The sequence below is a fragment of the Natator depressus genome, chromosome 6 (assembly GCF_965152275.1).
Source record: "Natator depressus isolate rNatDep1 chromosome 6, rNatDep2.hap1, whole genome shotgun sequence".
Classification (NCBI taxonomy): Eukaryota; Metazoa; Chordata; order Testudines; family Cheloniidae; genus Natator; species Natator depressus.
The window spans coordinates 27,856,740-27,875,798 of NC_134239.1; the positions used below are offsets into that span (position 1 = coordinate 27,856,740).

The 19,059-nt window shown below is 43.1% G+C and overlaps 1 protein-coding gene across 6 annotated transcripts in view; it reads right to left on the reverse strand.

Annotated features, from left to right (window-relative positions):
* The window catches only part of OSBPL5 (oxysterol binding protein like 5), a 218,839-nt gene that overhangs the window by 94,850 nt on the left and 104,930 nt on the right, over positions 1 to 19,059 (reverse strand). For all 6 annotated transcript variants that reach the window (XM_074954865.1, XM_074954864.1, XM_074954866.1 and 3 more), the window contains one exon: positions 4,631 to 4,787. In XM_074954865.1, coding sequence (XP_074810966.1) covers positions 4,631 to 4,766 — 136 coding nt within the window. In that variant the 5' untranslated portion in view covers positions 4,767 to 4,787. The remainder of the gene's footprint in view (positions 1 to 4,630; positions 4,788 to 19,059) is intronic.

Genomic DNA, 19,059 nt, shown 5'->3' on the forward strand with positions numbered 1-19,059 from the left:
AGAAGGGTTATATGTAACAGTAGGCAAAGAGCCAGAAGAGCTATTTCAGTTGATCTCCCCCTTTAAAAAAAAAACAACAGTACTAGTTTCCTCACTTCAGAGAACCTTCCTAATGTAGTTTGACTGGGGTATAAACGCTGTCACTAACTTTTTACTATATTTATTTACATGTCCTAAAGCCACCCAGGGCTAGTTTTTGGGCTTGTGAAACCTGTTGCCCCAGCTGTGGTAGAGAGCAACTATGACTGATTTGATTCTGTGTGAGAAATAGCTGAACTTCTGCTGATGGTGCTAGGCCACTGCAAGCTCCTTCCCAGCCGGTAACGGGGCTGCCTACAACTTACTTTAGTTCCTTCTCTGAGCTGAGAATACAGCGTCTGGACACACACTTGGGAGTGGGGAGGGAGTGATCAGTGGAAAAGCCTACACAACTAGAGTTTCACAGGGGACAGAGAGAAGGGAAACCCAGACTTCTTCACAGGAGTAGCAGCATCTACCAGAGCCCATGGGAGGAGGGGAACTGGAAAGGTGATTCCCAGTGAGGAGAGACACCCTATTGGCCCTCGGAAAGGAGACAGAATGAGATACAGAGGAAAAAAGGGAGCAGAAGAAGTGGAGTAAAGAGGAAGCTACAACACTCTAGGGGGGAGAGAGCTGGGGAAGAGAGAATTGGGGGTGGGGAAAAAGCAAATATAGAAGATGGAGGAGGAGAGTCTGCTCTTGCAAAGAAATAAAAGGCAAACTTAATAAGTGTTATGGAGATAGAATGAACTGGAAGGAAAAACAAATGGGATAAAAATCCAAGGAAGGAGGACAAAAGTAAGTCTCCTCCATCCCTGGACACACACCCAGAACTCTTAGTTAGAACAGTGTATTAATTTGTGATTTTTAAATTGTATCTCTGGCCTACACTCTCCTAAATTGAGGACAGAGGGGATGAAAGATGGGTGGCTGTTTTCATCACTTGTACCAATGTTGCAGGATCCTCTAGCTAAGCAGAGAAAGGCAACAAAAGCTCTAATCCAGCACACTGCACTTGTTACACACATACACCCAGTGGGTTTAGGCCAGGCCAGTTAGACTGCTCCCTCTACAAGAAGGAAGGAGAAACAATGTAGAAGGCTGACAAAGAGTCAAAGCCTGTGATAAGAGAGGACTTCACCCATGATGTGCTGAGCATCTACTGCAAACCCTCAGCTCCCTTTGGTTTATGTGGGTGTTAAAGAGCACTCAGCACCTCACAGATGAGCTAATTGAATTTTTGAGACTGTTGGTAATTATTCTGCATGGACCCCGTGACAAGCAGCTGATCTCCATTTACCCTGCAGCAGAAGAAGCTGATGACACCAGGAAAATTCTTTGCCTGTGCTCTTCAAAATGTAAGTTTCCTAAAGTTGACAAATAGGCTTCCCAAACTCTAAAAGCTGGCCCAGCTCCTGGGTTGGCTCAGCAACGAAAAAGTAGTCTATTGCCAAGGCTTTTTGCTCCTGCCACATCTCTATATGGAGTTGTCGTTATCTGCCATCAAACTTTTGAAAGTGGGCAAACATATTAGGTGTCTCAGCGTTTAAATCTTCAGGTGGAGATGCTTGTGGACTAATTTTCAACTGGTCAGCACTGCTCAAAATCAGGGCCCAACCTGTCTCAAGCTGGACACCTAAATCAAAGACCTATTTAAATTATGGACTGGTGCTGCATTTTTTCAATGGAAAATGCTAGTTTAATCAAAATCTAAATATTTTTCAAAGAAGAGATTGACACTGAAAATTCGAAATGGAAAAAAAATGTTTTAGAAAGTTACTGGGATTTTGGAATTTCATTTTGGATTTCAAAATTTCTTTTGGAATTTTCTTCACGTTTATATTTTTATGTTGTTTCATAACATGTGAGTTGCAGTACTGTATAATATGCACTAGTACAACTGGCATGTCAGACTGACATGATAGTTAAAATATCCTGTTATTTTTGTTTTATTTTTAAACTCATTAAGGGCAGCTGCTAGTTAAACTGTTTCATTACAACACAAACAGGAGACGTTTCGACCTACAGAAGATAAGATGTTTCAATTGGCACAAAGTCGCAGCTGCCCTTAATGAATTTTACAGTAGAACATTATAGCATAATATGACACGTCAATGGTACTACCAACAACCCTACATAGTGTTAACGTATACTGACAGGTTTCAGAGTAGCAGCCGTGCTAGTCTGTATTTGCAAAAAGAATTTCTTTTAACGTATACTGTTAACCCTAACCTAGCACTACTGACAGATCATGAAATAATGTAAAAATACAAAAGTAAGAAAATAAAACTAATGAAATAAAATCTGAAATGAAATTTTGAAACTCTGAAACAACATTCCAAAATCCTGAACACATTTTCCAAAACTGATTTTTTTGTTCAGGAAATTCCAATTTAAGGGACTTTTGATAATGGTTATTTTTGTTCTGAATTGTAATTAATTTTGTTGTTCAAAATGTTGAAATTTGCCCCAAACCGAAAATTCAGCATTTCGGCCAGGCCTACGATTGACCCTCACTTGTCAACTCTTTGGTTCCAGATCTGACCTTGTTCTCTGCTTGTGAAGCACTGAGGTCCAGATTTACAAAGGGGTCTCTTAGGTGCCTGCTGCACAGTAGAATTCACAGCCCAGAGTTAGGTGCTCAGGCTCTCCATGGAGAGAATTAGGTGCCTAAGAAAGGGAACCAGAAGCCAGCAAGCTGAGCATGGAACTGCCTAAGCTAGCCAGTAAACAATGCCACAGAGAAGGGCCGAGGTAAAGGGAGTTGGGTGCCTAACTCTGGACCAGAGGAAGGTCCCTCCCTCTACTTGGGATTCTCAGCCATAAGCCCTCTCCTGGAGTTAGATGTCAGCCACTTTAGGTAACCTATGCAAGAGAAAGAGACACCCCCCCACACACACAGCTTTCCCATGCCATTATAGCCCTATGGCTAGGGCAATTACCTGGGACACAGACAGCCTGTTTTCAGATCTCTTCTCTTTCTGATTTGGAGCAAGAACTTGAACTTAGGTCTGCTCATCCCAGGAGAGCGCCTGAGCTACACGCTGTTCTGGGGGGGGTCTCAATCTCTCCTGTTGAAACTGTTCCATTCAGTATGAATAATTAAATATTCATTAGGCCAAAGAGAAAAGTGGGACAAGCTTGACTGTATATCCCAATGGTTAGGGCATTCACCAGTGATGTGGGAGAATCAGGTTTGAGTCCCTGCTCCAAATCAGGGATTCAAACTTGGGTATCTCCTATATCTCATGTGCATATACTAGGCACTTACACATATGCTCATCCCTGATGTCTTTTGTGTTAGGTCGGCATGCCAGCAAGACAGGCAAGAAAATGCTTACTCTGAGAATCCCACCAGGGCTTAGATGTGACAGGAACCAAACAGCTCGGCGGCATCAGGATTTAGGCAGCTTTGCATATGCCCACTGGCAGAAACATCGATGTCTATGCAGTTTAGGCACCTACTGGGGGAGGTGGTACCTGAGCAGTGGTTTTGTGAATGGCATTGGTGCCTAAATGTTGGACTTAGGTGCTTAAAGAGGCAGTTAGATAGATCCCTTTGTGGATCTAGCCCCAAGTACCTTTTTGGGTGCTAGATAAATACTAAATATCACCTTGCTTTTTGCAGGTGCTGTATCCTTTTCTCCTGAAATATCAATGTGCTGACAACTCACTGAGGTGCCACTAGACTTGATTATTAAGTACAGAAATGACAACCACAAATTATGACTTTGCAAAAATATGATTGCTCTCTCATCTAAGGTTAAAGCACATGTTTACAAACTGGAATCTGAAGCACTGTTTGCAGACTGCAATCAGAGAAACATTTTGATTGAGTATTTATTACACACAGCAAATACCAAAAAAAATCATGACTTTCATTTCCTGTAGAACAGATGTTTGCTAGCAATTTTAGACTAAACCTGAAGGAAGTATTGTGAACTCTTGAAGCTAGTGTTATACTTACTGCAACTGAGCATATTGCCAGGAAAAATGTTGAAGATATTTTTGAACATTGGTGAAAGAGAATTTGCATTTGTAACATTTATTGTGCACTGTAGGGTCAAGTGACTTAAAAGTAGTAATCACAATTTGCAAAAGGGGCAGGAAATATTGGGTTCCTCAATTTTTGGGTACCCATGTGATGCCTTAAAAGGATCTGCTTTTTAGGGTGATCCTTTTTAGGTTCCTCAAATTGGGCACCCCAAAACAGAGAGACCCAAAATCACTTCTTAAATTTAAGGCCATTCAGTGTTCAACAAGTTCTGAGCCTCATCTCTGAGGCGTGAATGTCCTTCATTCCCACTTAAATCAATGGGAGCGGAAGGCTTGTAGCATTTGGCAGGAACCGCTCAATACTTCATAGAATTGGGGGCCTCCTTTGCTGAACGAGTTTGATCTCCTGCTCGTGCGTCCATATAAAGTTGTTTCTCTTTGTTTCTTGCAGATGCTCTAATAAAATCCACTTACACTCACCCATCCAGAGGATTAGTTCAGTAAGTGGGGTATTGTTTGTTTGTGCGTATGCATTGCACTGAGATTTGAGATGATTGAAGATAGGCTGAGAGCAGCATGTGGCACATTCTGAAGCCATGTAGCACACACTGACCTGGGCTGAGTGGATAGATCTCATTATCAGCTCCGAAGAACAGATTCCGTGTCAGCTTGCGAGGATCAATTTTCTGAGGGGTGGAAGAAGCAGGACAGAGAGAGAACCTGCGACGAAGAAAATTCTCCTCCTTCATGGCATGAGCAGTAGGGGTTTTCTAAAAGGAAGGGACAGAAATAATAACAGTTAATGCCAAGACACAAGAAACCAGAGTTTCACAGACAGATGACTCTGCTTCTTCAGAGCTACCTAAGCAGAGCACTGATTCCATTTTTAGAATGCCAGAGAGCTATGCAAACAAACTGCTATATTAGGAAGAACAGCCAAATTCCTGTTCTTCTGACTCTTGGCCATTCATGAACGGTGGGGAAGTGGAGTGACACTGGTACAAACTCCCGTTCATGGATCCGGCCAGTGTAACATCCATTCCTTTACGAGGCTCTGAAGATAATTCCTAGCTAACAGTTACTTCCTGGACCTAGCAAGAGCAGAACACTGAATTGCTTTGCTACCTTTTTTAAAAAGCAGGTTCTGGCTTTAGGCGGCACTCACTGAGACCAGAATCCAGTCTAGGGTATAAAGAGGAAGACCCACTGCCAGGATGCTGATATGAGTGTCTTGAGCTGCACAGGGACTGAGCACCGGAAAGGCAGTGTCCTTCCTGCCTGATTTCTTCATACAGCACATTTGAGCAGCATCACATTTTCTTTCTAATGGCCATTAGATCAGCTTCAACTTTTGACCAATAGGGTTAAGCGCTGCCCCTCTGTTGGGCTACAGAACAGCATTTATCTTCCTGAAAGCCTCCCTGCGCCTCAGTACAAAAGCTGGGTAGTGCTGTGCTATCTACCACCGCGCAGCTGAAGCACAGATTATCCTGACTGGAATTAAAGGTTTCTTTTATACCTTTCTGACAAGCAGTTCTTTTTCACCCATCACAATGGGGTATTATGATCATCGCCCTGATTTCTAGGCTTTACTCTTCCTCTGATGTGCAACTGGCGGCAGAGTTCTCATGAGCAGCGATGGGAGTTAACTTTGCCTTCAGGGTTTGCAGAAGGGAATACATAGTATGTTTTCTCTAACAGGATGAATTATTGCACGAGAAAGAGATCTTGGGGGAGACCCACTAGAATTTCAGGGCACTGTTTCCTGAAAAATGGCCTGTAAGTTTGCCCATCTCTTCATGCTGTGAAGTAATAATGTGCCAGCTCCTTGGTGCAGCTGAGGATAACACAGCGGAAACAGCTCCCAGCATGATTTAAAGCAGCCTAGGGGCTCTTTAAATTACACTGGCTGAAGTGATACCACATGGACCACTGGACTGGCTGAGGGTCATGGGGGATGCTGTGCACTCCAGCCTGCTACTGGGAAAACCGCCTCCCTGCACCTGAAACCCTCCCCACTCCATCGCAGATAGGAGAAGCCTCAACTGCCCCTTCAGGGGAGCTTTTCACTGAGGCAATACAAAGCAGGCAGGGTGGGGGGGCAAGAATCTAGCACAATGTGAGAAAACATCCTCTCGTATTTTGCTAGGGCTGTCTCTGGCACCTGCTATGTTGATCCATATAGGAAGCAATTACAATAATAATGTTTTTTGAGTTAAATAGCACTTACACGGCCAAAAGGTAAGTGTGAGCCAGGAATCTATTGGTGCCAACTGGTAATGGGCACCAGAGGGGGTGCATAAGGGTCTGGCATGTACAACCTAGTTCACCAAAGAGTGTCATGTGAGGTCTCAAATAAAAGCCAGTGTCACATGGGTCATAACTGCCATTGCAAAACACATGTAAGGATGTTATGTAAGGAGCTATGTATATACACTGAAAATTACGTTCTGAAAGTCTGTGTCTAGGGACTGGTCACCAGCAAAGGTAAAAAACGGGTTTTCTTTCAGACAAGAACTGTTAATCTATCCCGCTGTTTACATGTCAATTAGGTATTGTATGGTTCACAATGGGTCTCCTCTCACCAGTCTGAACTGAAAGCTAATGAAGGATTTTGTGAAAACATCAAAGAGAGGAAGGTCACAGGAAGAAGTAAACAGTGGAGGGGCCGGGGGGGGGGGGGAAGGCGTGCACATCAGAGGTCTGCTCACGTATATTTGGTGGACATAGAAGACACTCTGGCATCCTTCAGCTAGGAAGTAAGTGGAGTGAGTTTGCTTCATGAAAAAGGGGGTCTCATCCAGACTTCGTTGAAAATGCTGGTGAAAACTTTGGGTGAGATAAGCTTCTTTACACAGTGAGCTGGACTTGTTAGTTAAAGTTTAATCTCTAGAAAGCATGATCTTCTTTATACATTACCATTTGCTTCCACTCTTCATACTCACTGTCATTTGAACCCCTGATCTTTGATAATCAGTTTATTCTTGTTTGCACTATAAATATATCTAAGAGCTGTGCGTTTAACAGAGCTTTGTTCCAAAGGATAAGAAATAAATTGCGATGTACTGTTCCTTTCAGGGAGCAGCAGGCCTGGTAATTCTGTGCCAGTTCAGTGGGTACAGGGCTGGACACTAAAGGGAACACAGGGAGGAGTTGAGCCTAATGCTCCCCTGTAGAGAGAGTGAGGCCTGGAAGGCGGTGCTTGTGTTGCCTGAGGCTGGTGGTTTAAGGGAACTCATGCATAGACCAGACTTTCTGCACACTTAGGGCAGGTGGTGACGAGGTGTCTCACAATCCTGGGGAGTGTCACAGTAAGAAAGATGTTTCCTTTCTTCCCCATGGACCAATTTTAGGGCATGTGAACCAAATTTACTATGCACTATTACAGTGGTTCTCAAAGCCAGTCCACCGCTTGTTCAGGGAAAGCCCCTGCCGGGGCCGGACTGGTTTGTTTACCTCCCGCGTCCGCAGGTTCGGCCGATCGCGGCTCTCACTGGCCGTGGTTCGCCGCTCCAGGCCCATGGGGGCTGCAGGAAGCAGCGCGGGCCAAGGGATGTGCTGGCCGCCCTTCCCGCAGCCCCCATTGGCCTGGAGCAGCGAACCGCGGCCAGTGGGAGCCGCGATCGGCTGAACCTGTGGACGCGGCAGGTAAACAAACCGGTTTGGCCCGGCAGGGGCTTTCCCTGAACAAGCGGAGGACAGGCTTTGAGAACCACTGCACTATTATATGCATTTTTACAGAAGCAAGGGCAGTGTCATCCAGAACAATGAGTTCAGTGTTGGTCTTGAGTTCTAATCCCACCTTTTCCCCCTGACTCACTCTGTGATCACTTCACCTTTCTTGCCTTTAGTTTCCCCATCTGTAAAATGGGGATAACTTCATTTACCTCACAGACGATGAATTAAGGTCTGTACAATGCTTTGAGCATACAAAGTTCTCTAAACTGCTAAATATTATTGTTATTTACCCTTCTGCAAAGCGGATGTAAAATGCTAAGGAGTCACAGTAGCAGCATTTCATTGTGACTACTTTGCACGGGTATCCATGAACACAGTGGAGAATCAGTCCCAGTATTTGCTTTTGGGAGACAGAACAGCTCAATCTTAGATGGACCTGAGCCACAAAGTCCAGATCCAAACTGCTCCAAAGGTTTGAGAGAGTGCTGAGCCAGTGTTTCAGTTTGGGGCCCATTCAGATTGAGAAAATAATTGTATGGATGCTGACAGATCCATTTGTTGTGTAAATTTCTACATTCTGACTATAGAGTATTTGGGGAGTAACATTAAATTCAAAGTTAATTTAAATAAAAAGAAAAGGAAAATGCATCTATTCACTTATCACATGGAAAAATATTTAAAAATAACACGGGCTTAAATAACTCTTTTTAGAATACTCACACTGAGATATTTTCTGTCTCCATTCCCAGAAAGGCTGTCTGAACTTTCCACCTTTGGAATTGCTTTTAAGATGCCACAAGCAAAAGCAAACCCTTGGGATTTTCTCCCCAAATAACATTGGCTCAGACAGGCCAATTTTATCAAACTGAGCTACAAGAAACCATTCAGAAACATAATGTCCACCCAATGGAAAGAAGGCTAGGGAATAAGTGACAAGCTTTAACTCTATTTTCCATCTGTCTCTTATCACTTGTCCCTTTCACTGCAGAATTTCTCTTTGTTTTTTTTAATAGAAAGCTGAGAATGTGCATCGCTCCATCTCAGCAATAACACAAGAGACTCATTTCTAGAGCTGTGGGCCTGCTCCCATTGAAATCAATGGCAAAACTCCTATGGACTCCAATAGGAGCACTGTTCTGTATTTGCTTAGGCCAGGTGGAAAACATTTACTTTCAAAGTATTTGTCTACCGTATCTACATATTTATGATGACAATGGGGCACGTTTTATACACTACTGTGTTCTTCATTTATTATTTTGCATCACTTAGCCACAGAAAAACTCTCATTATTATGAAGTTACTCTCTCTTTCTTCCTTATATTTATTGAGGGGACTTGTTTGCAGCAAGGACCATTCATGTCCCTGTCAGCTGTGGGAAGCTACTCGGTGACAGTGTACTAACAGGTTTCCCCCAGTGTACAATTTGTACAGGCTGTACCCTTTATTTATCGCATCATAACTTTGCAACAACAATACATGTCCTTGTGACCATGAAGATTGATTCCTGTTATTCCCTCTAAATAGGGTTCCCTGACGCAAAGCATCTCCATTGCCTACTTGTTCAGAATGCAGCAACACATTTGTCCACTGGTTTGAACTCGTGATCGTATTCACACACCACGCATTCTCTCTGCTGGCCTCCTTTCAAGTGATGGATTGGCTTCACATTGCCACTGTTGGTTTATAAAGCTCTTAAAGGTGTAGTCTGTAGTCCCTGGCTACATTTGAGACTTCACCCTTGAGCCTCATCCTGATAAGCATCTGTCCTCATGCACCATCTACCTTTTAGTGACCCCATCATTGCAACTTAAATTTGACAGGTGACAGGATCTTTTCTGTGTTGGACCCTAGGGTGTAGAAACTCTCTGCACCAGGTTCACTTCTTCCTTATTTTTGGTATAGTATAGAAGACAGATGTTGACTTGGGTTCTTAGAGTATGTCTACACTGCAATTAAAAACCTGCCGCTGGCCTGTGCCACCTGACTCAGGCTTGCAGAGCTCAGGCTAAGGGGCTGTTTAATTGTAGTGTAGATGTTCAAGCTTGAGCTGCAACCCGAGCTCTGGGACCCTCCCACCTTGCAGGATCCTAGAGCCTGTATTGCAGCAAAAGCCTGAATGTCTACACTGCAATTAAACAGCCCCTTAGCCCAAGTCCTGTGAGATCGAGTCAGCTCGCACGGGCCACCCACAGGTGTCTAACTGTAGTGTAAAATACCTCTAGATTTCATTTCTCAAGAATGTGAAGAGTTTGGTTCCCATGACGATTCCTCGGCAATGGGCTGAGATATGCAGACTTAACTTGCTAGAGGCAGGGAATTTTACTCCATTCCCAAGCTCAGTGCACAATGCAGTAGAAAAGTCACATGAAACGATTTTGTGTTTGTGTGTGTGTGAACACTTTATTGTTTGGGGTCATTCAAATTCCATTAGCTAGTTGGGATTACATAATGTACTTGTAATTTTTATAGCTGTCCATATGTGCTCTCCTGCCTGTTTCTGTCTAGAGTTATATAGCGCTCCTGAGACCTCTGGGTAATACACACTTGCAGGCACCAGAGGCAACGTTTTCAGAACTGACCTGAGTGGGAACTACTGGGTGTTGAGCACATTTGAAAATCAGGCCCTAATTTAGGTGCCTAAATATGGATTTAGGATAGGGTTACCATACGTCCGTATTTTCCCGGACATGTCCGGCTTTTTAGTTCTTAAATCGCCATCTGGGAGGAATTTTTAAATATCTAAAAACATCCGGGAAAATAGGGACGTATGGTAACCCTAGATGGGAGTTGCCGGAGCCGCGGAGTGGGGCTTGCAGGCTCTGGCAGCGCACAGAGAGCCCTCCCGCAACCCGACCCTAAGAGCCAGAGGGACCTGCCGGGGGGCGAGGGGGGGAGTCCCGGCGGTGCTTACCTGGGGCGGCTCCCAGGAAGCATCCAGCAGGTCCCTCTGGCTCCTCCTAGGGTCGGGTCGGGGGGCTCTCTGCGTGCTGCCGGCGCCTGCAAGCCCCACTCCACAACTCCGGCAGCTCCCATTGGCTCTTTTCCCGGCCGATGGGAGCCACAGAGCTTGCGCTTGCGGCGGGCGCAGCATGTGGAGACCCCTTGGCTGCCCCGATCCTAGGAGCTGAGGGACCTGCGGCAGGAGGGGTGAGTAGGCGACGGGGGGGATGGGGGATGAAGAGGCGAGCGGCGAGGGAGCCAGCAGTGAGCAGGGAGGGTGAGGGGGCTGGCAGTGAGCCAGCGCCAGGCGGGGGTTCTCAGGGCGGGCATGGGGGTTTCTGGCAGGGGAGTGAGGAGGTGAGTGGCAGGTGGCGAGCGGTGGCTGGGGGACTGAGGAGTGACTCAGCAAGCCAGCTGCGGGCCAGGGGGTGAGAAGGGGTGCAGTGGCGAGGCCGAGCAGGGATGGGGCGGGACCTGGGGCAGAGTGGGGGCGGAGTGGGGGTGGACTGTGGGCGGGGCTGACAGCACCCCAATGTGGAGTGTCCTCTTTTTTGAATGTTCAAATATGGTAACCCTAATTTAGGAGGCTAATTTAGCTTTCTGCTTTTGAAAATCCTGGACAATGCATAAGGCTCTGTTACTCTAGTGTCACAGTGGGGAAGGAGAACTGAGGAATATTCATGTCATCTGATCTTTGCTGATCTTCTGGCCAAGAACTTTCCACTGATTTGTCCCTAGGCCTCATTTTCACTCCTCCTCAAAACTGCACAGGAAGCCCCTGCAGACTTGTGTCTTGTGCCATGCTCAGGATGTGCGCCTCTTGCATGAGTTCCCAAATTCTGCCCATCCAACAGCAGTATTGCACTGGTTCCTCCATGTACGAGGTGCTTAGCACCCATAGATCTAGAGCAGATTTTGCCCATGAGAGAAACTTTCACGTATGGAACTCACTTTGCTTCCCACAAATGACATTCCAAACCCATTGCTACTTGAGAGGGGTCAAAAGGGGAATGGCAGGTGTGAAGCCCTTTGAATTTCAAAGGGAGTGGCTGGATTTCAATCTCCAAAACTAAACCCACCTCTATTGTTTTGGTTCCAGGTCAGATCCAACACTGGAAGAGGCCAGTTTTGTGGTTCGAATTTGGATGTGGGTGCAATTTCACAAGAACAAGTGATCCTGTGAGATTTCCACCATTCCAGATGACCAAAATCTCATTAAATCAGCTGCTCTCCTGAGATAGGGCAGGGCCTGGGTCCAAGAGGTATGGGTCAATGTCGATTAGCGCACACAGTCCCTGACTGGGCATGTTTTATATAATTTACTCCTGCCACTGTCCAGAATAAGCTATATGAGATGGGAGTGGGGGCTGTGTTTAGACTGTAACCAATTCAGAACACAGGCTCATATTAATATTGCCTTTGCAGCACTGATGTATGACCATCTGGACCCAAAAATCAATTGGGGCCTGAATTTGGCCCTAGGATTTCAGCTGAAGAATATGCAACATCAGAAGGGAACTTCCAAGCACGAGCACTCTTGTTTTTTGGGCCTGAACCAAACACCTTGGATTTGGACATTACATTATTGCTATTGGTTTTATGGGGAATTGAATTATTTTGAAATCCTAGCCCAGATCTAGATATGTATTTTGGAGCTTGCTCCAAGCTGAAACAACCCCCTAGTTTTGAAAATATGGAGAGTGGGTTTCAAAATCTAGATCAGATTAATAGATTTTAAGGCCAAATGGGACCCTTATGAACATAGCCTGATTGCTTGTGTAATACAGGGTGAAGAATTTAATACAGTAATTCCTGCATCAAGCCCATAACTTTTAGTTGAACTAGAGCACATATTTTGGAAAGACATCTAAACTTGATTTAACGACTTCAAGTGATGGAGAATCCACCACATGTCTAGGTAAGCTTTACTAATGGTTAATTATCCTCACTTAAAATTTACACCCTATCTCTAGCCTTAATGTATCCAGCTTTAGCTTCTAGACACTGGAACTTGTCATGTCTTTGGTAGATTAAAGAGCCCTCTACCGTATTTTGTAGGTCAGGCCACTTAAAACATCCTTGGAATTTGTTAACATTATAGACGACAATTTCCTAACTCATAAAAAGTTGCAGCCAGCATGGGGAAATTCTTTATTAGGCCTTGTCCTAACAGGTCAAGAGGAACTGATCACAGAACTAAAAATTAATGGGTAGCTTAGGTACAAGAGATCATGACTTGATCACATTTATAAATGTGTAAGCAGAATAAAGACACACACACACAGTGCTTTACTAGGGCTAATTTCACAAAGCTGGAAACAATTATGAGCCAAATCAGCTGTTAGGAAGAATTTTTCAGAAAAATGTGAATGATAATTGGGAATCATTTAAGAACACCATACTAGATGTCCAAAAATCAGAACCCCACAATTGAGGAAGAAGGGCAGTCTTGGTTTAAAAAACCGACCTAGTTAGAGGGGAAGCAGAGGCAACAATGGAAGAAAGGGGAAGTTGACAGTAATTAATATAAATCAGAAGTTAGTAATTATATAAAACTGATAAGGAAAGCAAAGGGACACAAGGAAAAATCTATGGCCAGCAGAGTGAAGGACAATAAAAAGGAGTTTTTAAAATATATTGGGAACAAAAAGAATCCTGACAATGGCATTGTCCATTACGAGCTGGAAATGGTAGAATTATCAATAATGATAAAACAAAAAAGGCAGAAGCGTTCAATAAATATTTCTGTTTTGTATTTGGGGGAAATAACAGATGACAGAGTCTCATCAGATGGTGATGATAACACTTTTTCCATTCTACTAATGTCTTTGGAGGATGTTAAACAGAAGCTACTAAAGTCAGAACTTTTTAAATCAGCAGGTCCAGATAACTTGAACCCAAGAATTTTAAAAGAGCTGGCTGATAGCTTGCTGGACCATTAATGTTGATTTTCAATAAGTCTTCGAGCACTGGGGAAATCCCAGAAGACTGGAAGAAAGCTAATGTTGTACCAATTTTTTAAAACGGTAAATAGAATGACCCAAGTAACTATAGGCCTGTCAGACGGACATAGCTCCTGAGCAAGATAATGGAGCAACTGATACAGGACTTGATTAATCATTAAAAGGGAGTAATGTAATTAATGCAAATCAGCATGGGCTTATGAAAAATAGATCCTGTAAATCTAACTTGATTTTTTTTATGAGATTACAAGTTTGGTTGATAAAAGTAATACTGTTGACGTAGGATACTTGTACTTCTGTAAGGCATTTGACTTGGTATCACACAACATTTGATTAAAAAACTAGAACAATATAAAATTAAATATAAAATATGAAATTAAATGGGTTAAAAACTGGCTAACTGATAGGTCTCAAAATGTCATTGTAAATGGGGAATCATCATCAATTATGAGTGTTTCCAACGGGGTCCCACAGGGATCAGTTCTTGGTCCTATGCCATTTGCCATTTTTTATCAAGAAAACATAAAATCATCACTGATAAAAGTTTGCAGATGACACAAAAATTGGGAGAGTAGTAAATAATGAAGAGGACAGGTCAGTGATACAGAGTGATCTGGATCACTTGTTAAACTCTGTGCAAGCAGCTAATATGTATTTAAATATAGCTAAATGCAAATGTATACATCTAAGAACAAAGAACATGGGCCGTACTTACACGATGGTGGACTCTATCCTTGCAAGCAGTGTCTCTGAAAAAGATTTGTGGGTCATGGTGGATAATCAGCAGAACATCAACTCCCAATGTAAAACTGTGGCCAAAAGAGCTAATGGGATCCTAGGATGCATAAATAGAGGAATCTCAAAGAAGAGCAGAGAGGTTATTTTACCTCTCTGTTTGGCATTAGTGTGACCACTGCTGGAATACTGTGTCCGGTTCTGCTGCCCACAATTCAAGAAGGATGTTGATACACTGGAGAAGGTTCAAAGAAGAGCCACAAGAATGGTTAAAGGATCAGAAAACACCTTCAAGTGCTAGACAAAGAGCTCAATCTATTTAGCTTAACAAAAGGAAGGTTAAGGGTGACTTGATTACAGCCTATATCTACATAGGAACAAATATTTAATAATGGGCTCTTCAATCTAACAAAGAAAGGTAGAACATGATCCAATGGCTGCAAGTTGAAGCTAGACAAATTCAGACTGGAAAGACTATGTAAATTTTTGACAGTGAGGGTAATTAACCAGCGGAACAATTTACCAAAGGTCATGGTAGATTCTCTATCACTGGCAATTTCTGAACCAAGATTGGAGGTTTTTCTAAAAAATACATTCTAGGAATTGTTTTGCGAAAGTTCTGTAGTCTCTGTTATACAGAAGGCCAGACTAGATGATCATAGTAGTCCCTTCTGGCCTTGGAAGCTATGAATCTCCAGCTTTCCACCATGTTCTTGACCATAAAGATGAGGGAAGAGAAATACAGAGAATATTGACAGCACTGCTCCTAAATAGAATAGTTTTCAAGGTTGCCCATTAGGTGTCAGTAGCTCTTTAAGAGAGTCAACATAAAATTAATGGGAGCTGTGTACCTGGTTCCCAATGTCCAGGGCTTGAACAAGGGGAAACACCCCAGTCACCAAACTAAATCCACTGAACCAAACTCTTATAAAATAGAAGGCAATGAACATGACAGGACCTGGTGTGCCTGGTACTGTCTTTAGTCCATAAATGAGTTCACCAGTGAGTACAAACCAATGAAGAGGCAAACAAGTAAGAATACTGCATAGGCTGTTCAGAGGTGCTGAATGCCCACAGCTTCCCTTGAACTGAATGGGAGCTGTCAATGCTCAGCATCTCTGAACAGCAGACCCATTTTGGGTGGTCACGATGACTGCTATATTTATACTAGATAAACAATGGCACACGCATGTGCAGTGAAGCCCTCCGTGATGCACATGGTGCCTTCTGCACCTGTGGAGGAAGATGGCAGGAGGTTTCAGCTTTTAGCATCAAGCTAGGCAGCTCTGTCTTCACACTTTCTGGGTTGCTGATATGTAATTACCAAGTAGCTAGACACTGCACGGACATTATGCTGTCCATACTTTGTGCTAACTGGTGGGTAGATTGGTTTGCTTACTGTCATTTACAGGGTTTAAAATAGATTGGAAATATGCACATCCCTATAAATAGTTAATTAAAGGTCTGGCATAGCCTTTCCTGACTGTGTTAGTGAAAGGGGAGTATTTGATTTTATTCAAGACTTGTTTCAAGCAATGTTCTCTTTTTCTGGTGATTAAATTTTCTCAGATATTAAATTAAACTATATATTGTATTCACAGTAGTAATTCAATCTCTAGAATCTGCATTGAAAAGGAAGATGAAATGTAAAGAAGATGACATTTCCTGATTCAATTAACTCTAGGAGGCAAAATTTCCATGTTCAAAAAAGCAGGGCAGATTGTTAGCTTATGCATTTTTGCTATTATAGACCCATCAGAGTAAAGATTCAGAATAGTCACAAACCAGAAAACAGTGAGCTATATCTCCAGCTGGTGTAAATCGTCGTAGCTGTTATGACTTTAATTGATCTTTGCCAATTTACATCAGCTATAGCAGTGTGACCAATGTTAAATGTCCCTGAATTCCACTTCAGGATGCTATTCCTAAAATATATGTCTAGCTACAGGTTAGAAAATTGGAGAAATGCCCACCTAATCACAGCTCAATAAAAAGAAAGGTGTAGTACAGTGAATTCTGCCTCCCCAGGCAAATTCTCCTCAATTAATCCACCTGTTTGGGTGGAAATATGGCAAAGTCCACACCTGATAGCAGAAAAAAGAAATCCAGCATATTGCAGATTACACATAGCCTTTTGTGATCCTGTACCGTACTTTGGAGACCTGAACAAATAAAGTTTTATAACAAGTTTCAACACAAGCTGCAGCAGGTTGGGTACAAGTCAGAACATGCCAGCTGGACACTTAAGCTTGCGTACAGTATGAGATGCATACCAAGGAGATGAAACTTGTTTGATTTTTCAAGCTTGGGATCTAAACTCTTGCATATATGTGAGATTTGTCTATTTGCTGTCTGTGGCAGGGTGCTGCTGCAAACACACCTAATCAGCCCCTGCCATGCCAGCCCCAACCAAGGGGGATAGATTGAGGCTGGTTGAAAAGCCTTTTGTCTGCCTGGCGATTGGCAACACCTGCCATCCTGATAGGCAGGAGTTACAAAGGCTGGGAAGGAGCCAGAAGGAGGGAGGCAGCCAGAGAGAGAGAGGTCAGTCAGGGAGGAAGGTGGACGCCCTCTAGTTGGTTACTGACCCAGTCTGTAGTAGGGGAGAAACCTGTAAGGATTGTATATAGTTGGACACTGGTGGTAGGAAAATGCTTAAAGAATAAAGGACACGGGTGTTGCACAGAACTGAAGTCTCCCTGGACTTATTTGGGAGGGCAACTGGGCCCCAAAGAAGAGGGGCCAGCCATGCACCCTGTGACACTGTCACATACCAACACACTGGATTGTACAAGTAAAACTCGTTTCTCCCAGCTAGGATGTTCAGAGTCATTCCAACTGTGGAAAAATTTATAAGCAGTCAAGGAAAATTGAATCTTTGAGACTGTCTTTTGATCAACACTCTTCTTCTAACAGCAGTGGACTACCTTCCTCACAAGTTATCACAGTTCAGGAGTTCCTCTTAATACAGATTATATTACTAGAATCCAGGTAAATTAATTACAGTAAACCAGACCCTCAGTTGGTGTCAATCAGCATAGCTCCATTCCATGACAACTGGCCTCACCTGAGTATCTGGCCCATTGTATTTACACTGCGATTATTTTCATTCAGGTAATAAACTTTGCAGATATATGAATTTTAGCGATAATTACAAGTATCAGAAAGCAAAACCACAATGTAATTGTATGGTAATTACATGTGACCGACCACTTTCACATATAACCGGCTCAATGTTACAGCTCAGGTTGTAACGAGGACTTGTTTTTTAATAGATGTATAATATTCCTTGGGAATTAGCTCAGTCATCAGATAATTGGCTAGAGCCACTTGGAAACTGTTCATGTCTAGTATGGCTTGACCCTGAAGAACATCTTATGAATCACCTTTGGATTGGATAAACATTTACTATTAGTAGGCACTAAACTGATACCAAAGCAATATGGGACTCGGCTTTAGATGACAGAACAGCTTTCCCTTGCCTTTGATTTATCATTGTATCAGTAGGACTATTTCTGGTTTCATGCTGGGAAACGTATTGCTTTTCAAGCTATGTCTTTCCACTTGTTGTGTCCTACTTTCTGTTCATTCAGACAACTTTTACTCCCTGGACCTCTTTCCCTTAGCATAGACATTTTAAATCCAGCTTTAATGATGTGAAGCAGGAAGAGGAAGAAGAGAGAGGAGGACAGAAATAACCTTCTCACAACTGCTACTCTTATGACACTTGGTACCACACACCTCCCTAGTCATCCTATGCAGAACTGGGATCCAGTGGCTTGAAGTAGTGTCGTCAGGGGACATCGTTTGATGAAAACAAAATCAGGAATGAATCCTATGCACATTTCCTTTAACATGTTCCTGACTAGGCCAGGACAGCAGCCTAAGGCAATCAGTTTTATCAGTGTGATGACAGAAATCTGGAAGAATCAGCCAAAAGTGAATCTCACTGAAGACCGCCCAGGTGGCATCCCATTTTAAGTATTAATTACAGTCTGACCTTAAGCGGGTGGGATGAAAGGGATGAAGAACACCGCAGCGGACCTTATTTTAAATGGCAGGTTTCAGAGTAGCAGCTGTGTTAGTCTGTATCAGCAAAAAGAACAGGAGTACTTGTGGCACTTCAGAGACTCACAAATTTATTAGAGCAAAAGCTTTTGTGGGCTACAGCCCACTTCACCGATGAAGTGGGCTGCAGGCCACGAAAGCTTATGCTCTAATAAATTTGTGAGTCTCTAAGGTGCCAAGAGTACTCCTGTTCTTATTTTAAATGGATCTAATGTATTTACAGTAAATGTTAACTAAATGATCATCCTTTGTTTTGCCTTGAATTAATTGCCATTTCCTCAGTGAACATTACACTGGGAGTTTATTGCTTATCCTTTCTAAGAATTAGAGCTGGGTTTGGAGGGGTCATTGGAATAAATGCTCCAGGGCTTTTACATCCACTTTTTCATTTCCTCTGACCTTTCAACATGTAAATTGATTGTTGTGCAGAAGCCCATTAATTTAACAAAGCACATTACATTTTCCACTTGCATTATGGGACACATTCCTGACTTAGCAATTTTACTGGTTGTCCTTTTGCTAACTGCAGAAATCATACCTCAATTATCACAATTAAAGCTAGGATATCTGCATTAATCACTTCTCCTCATAAAAGGGTTCATCTGCAGGGTTCTGCCCTTTAGAATATCACTGACAATACAGCCTGTCTAACAAACTA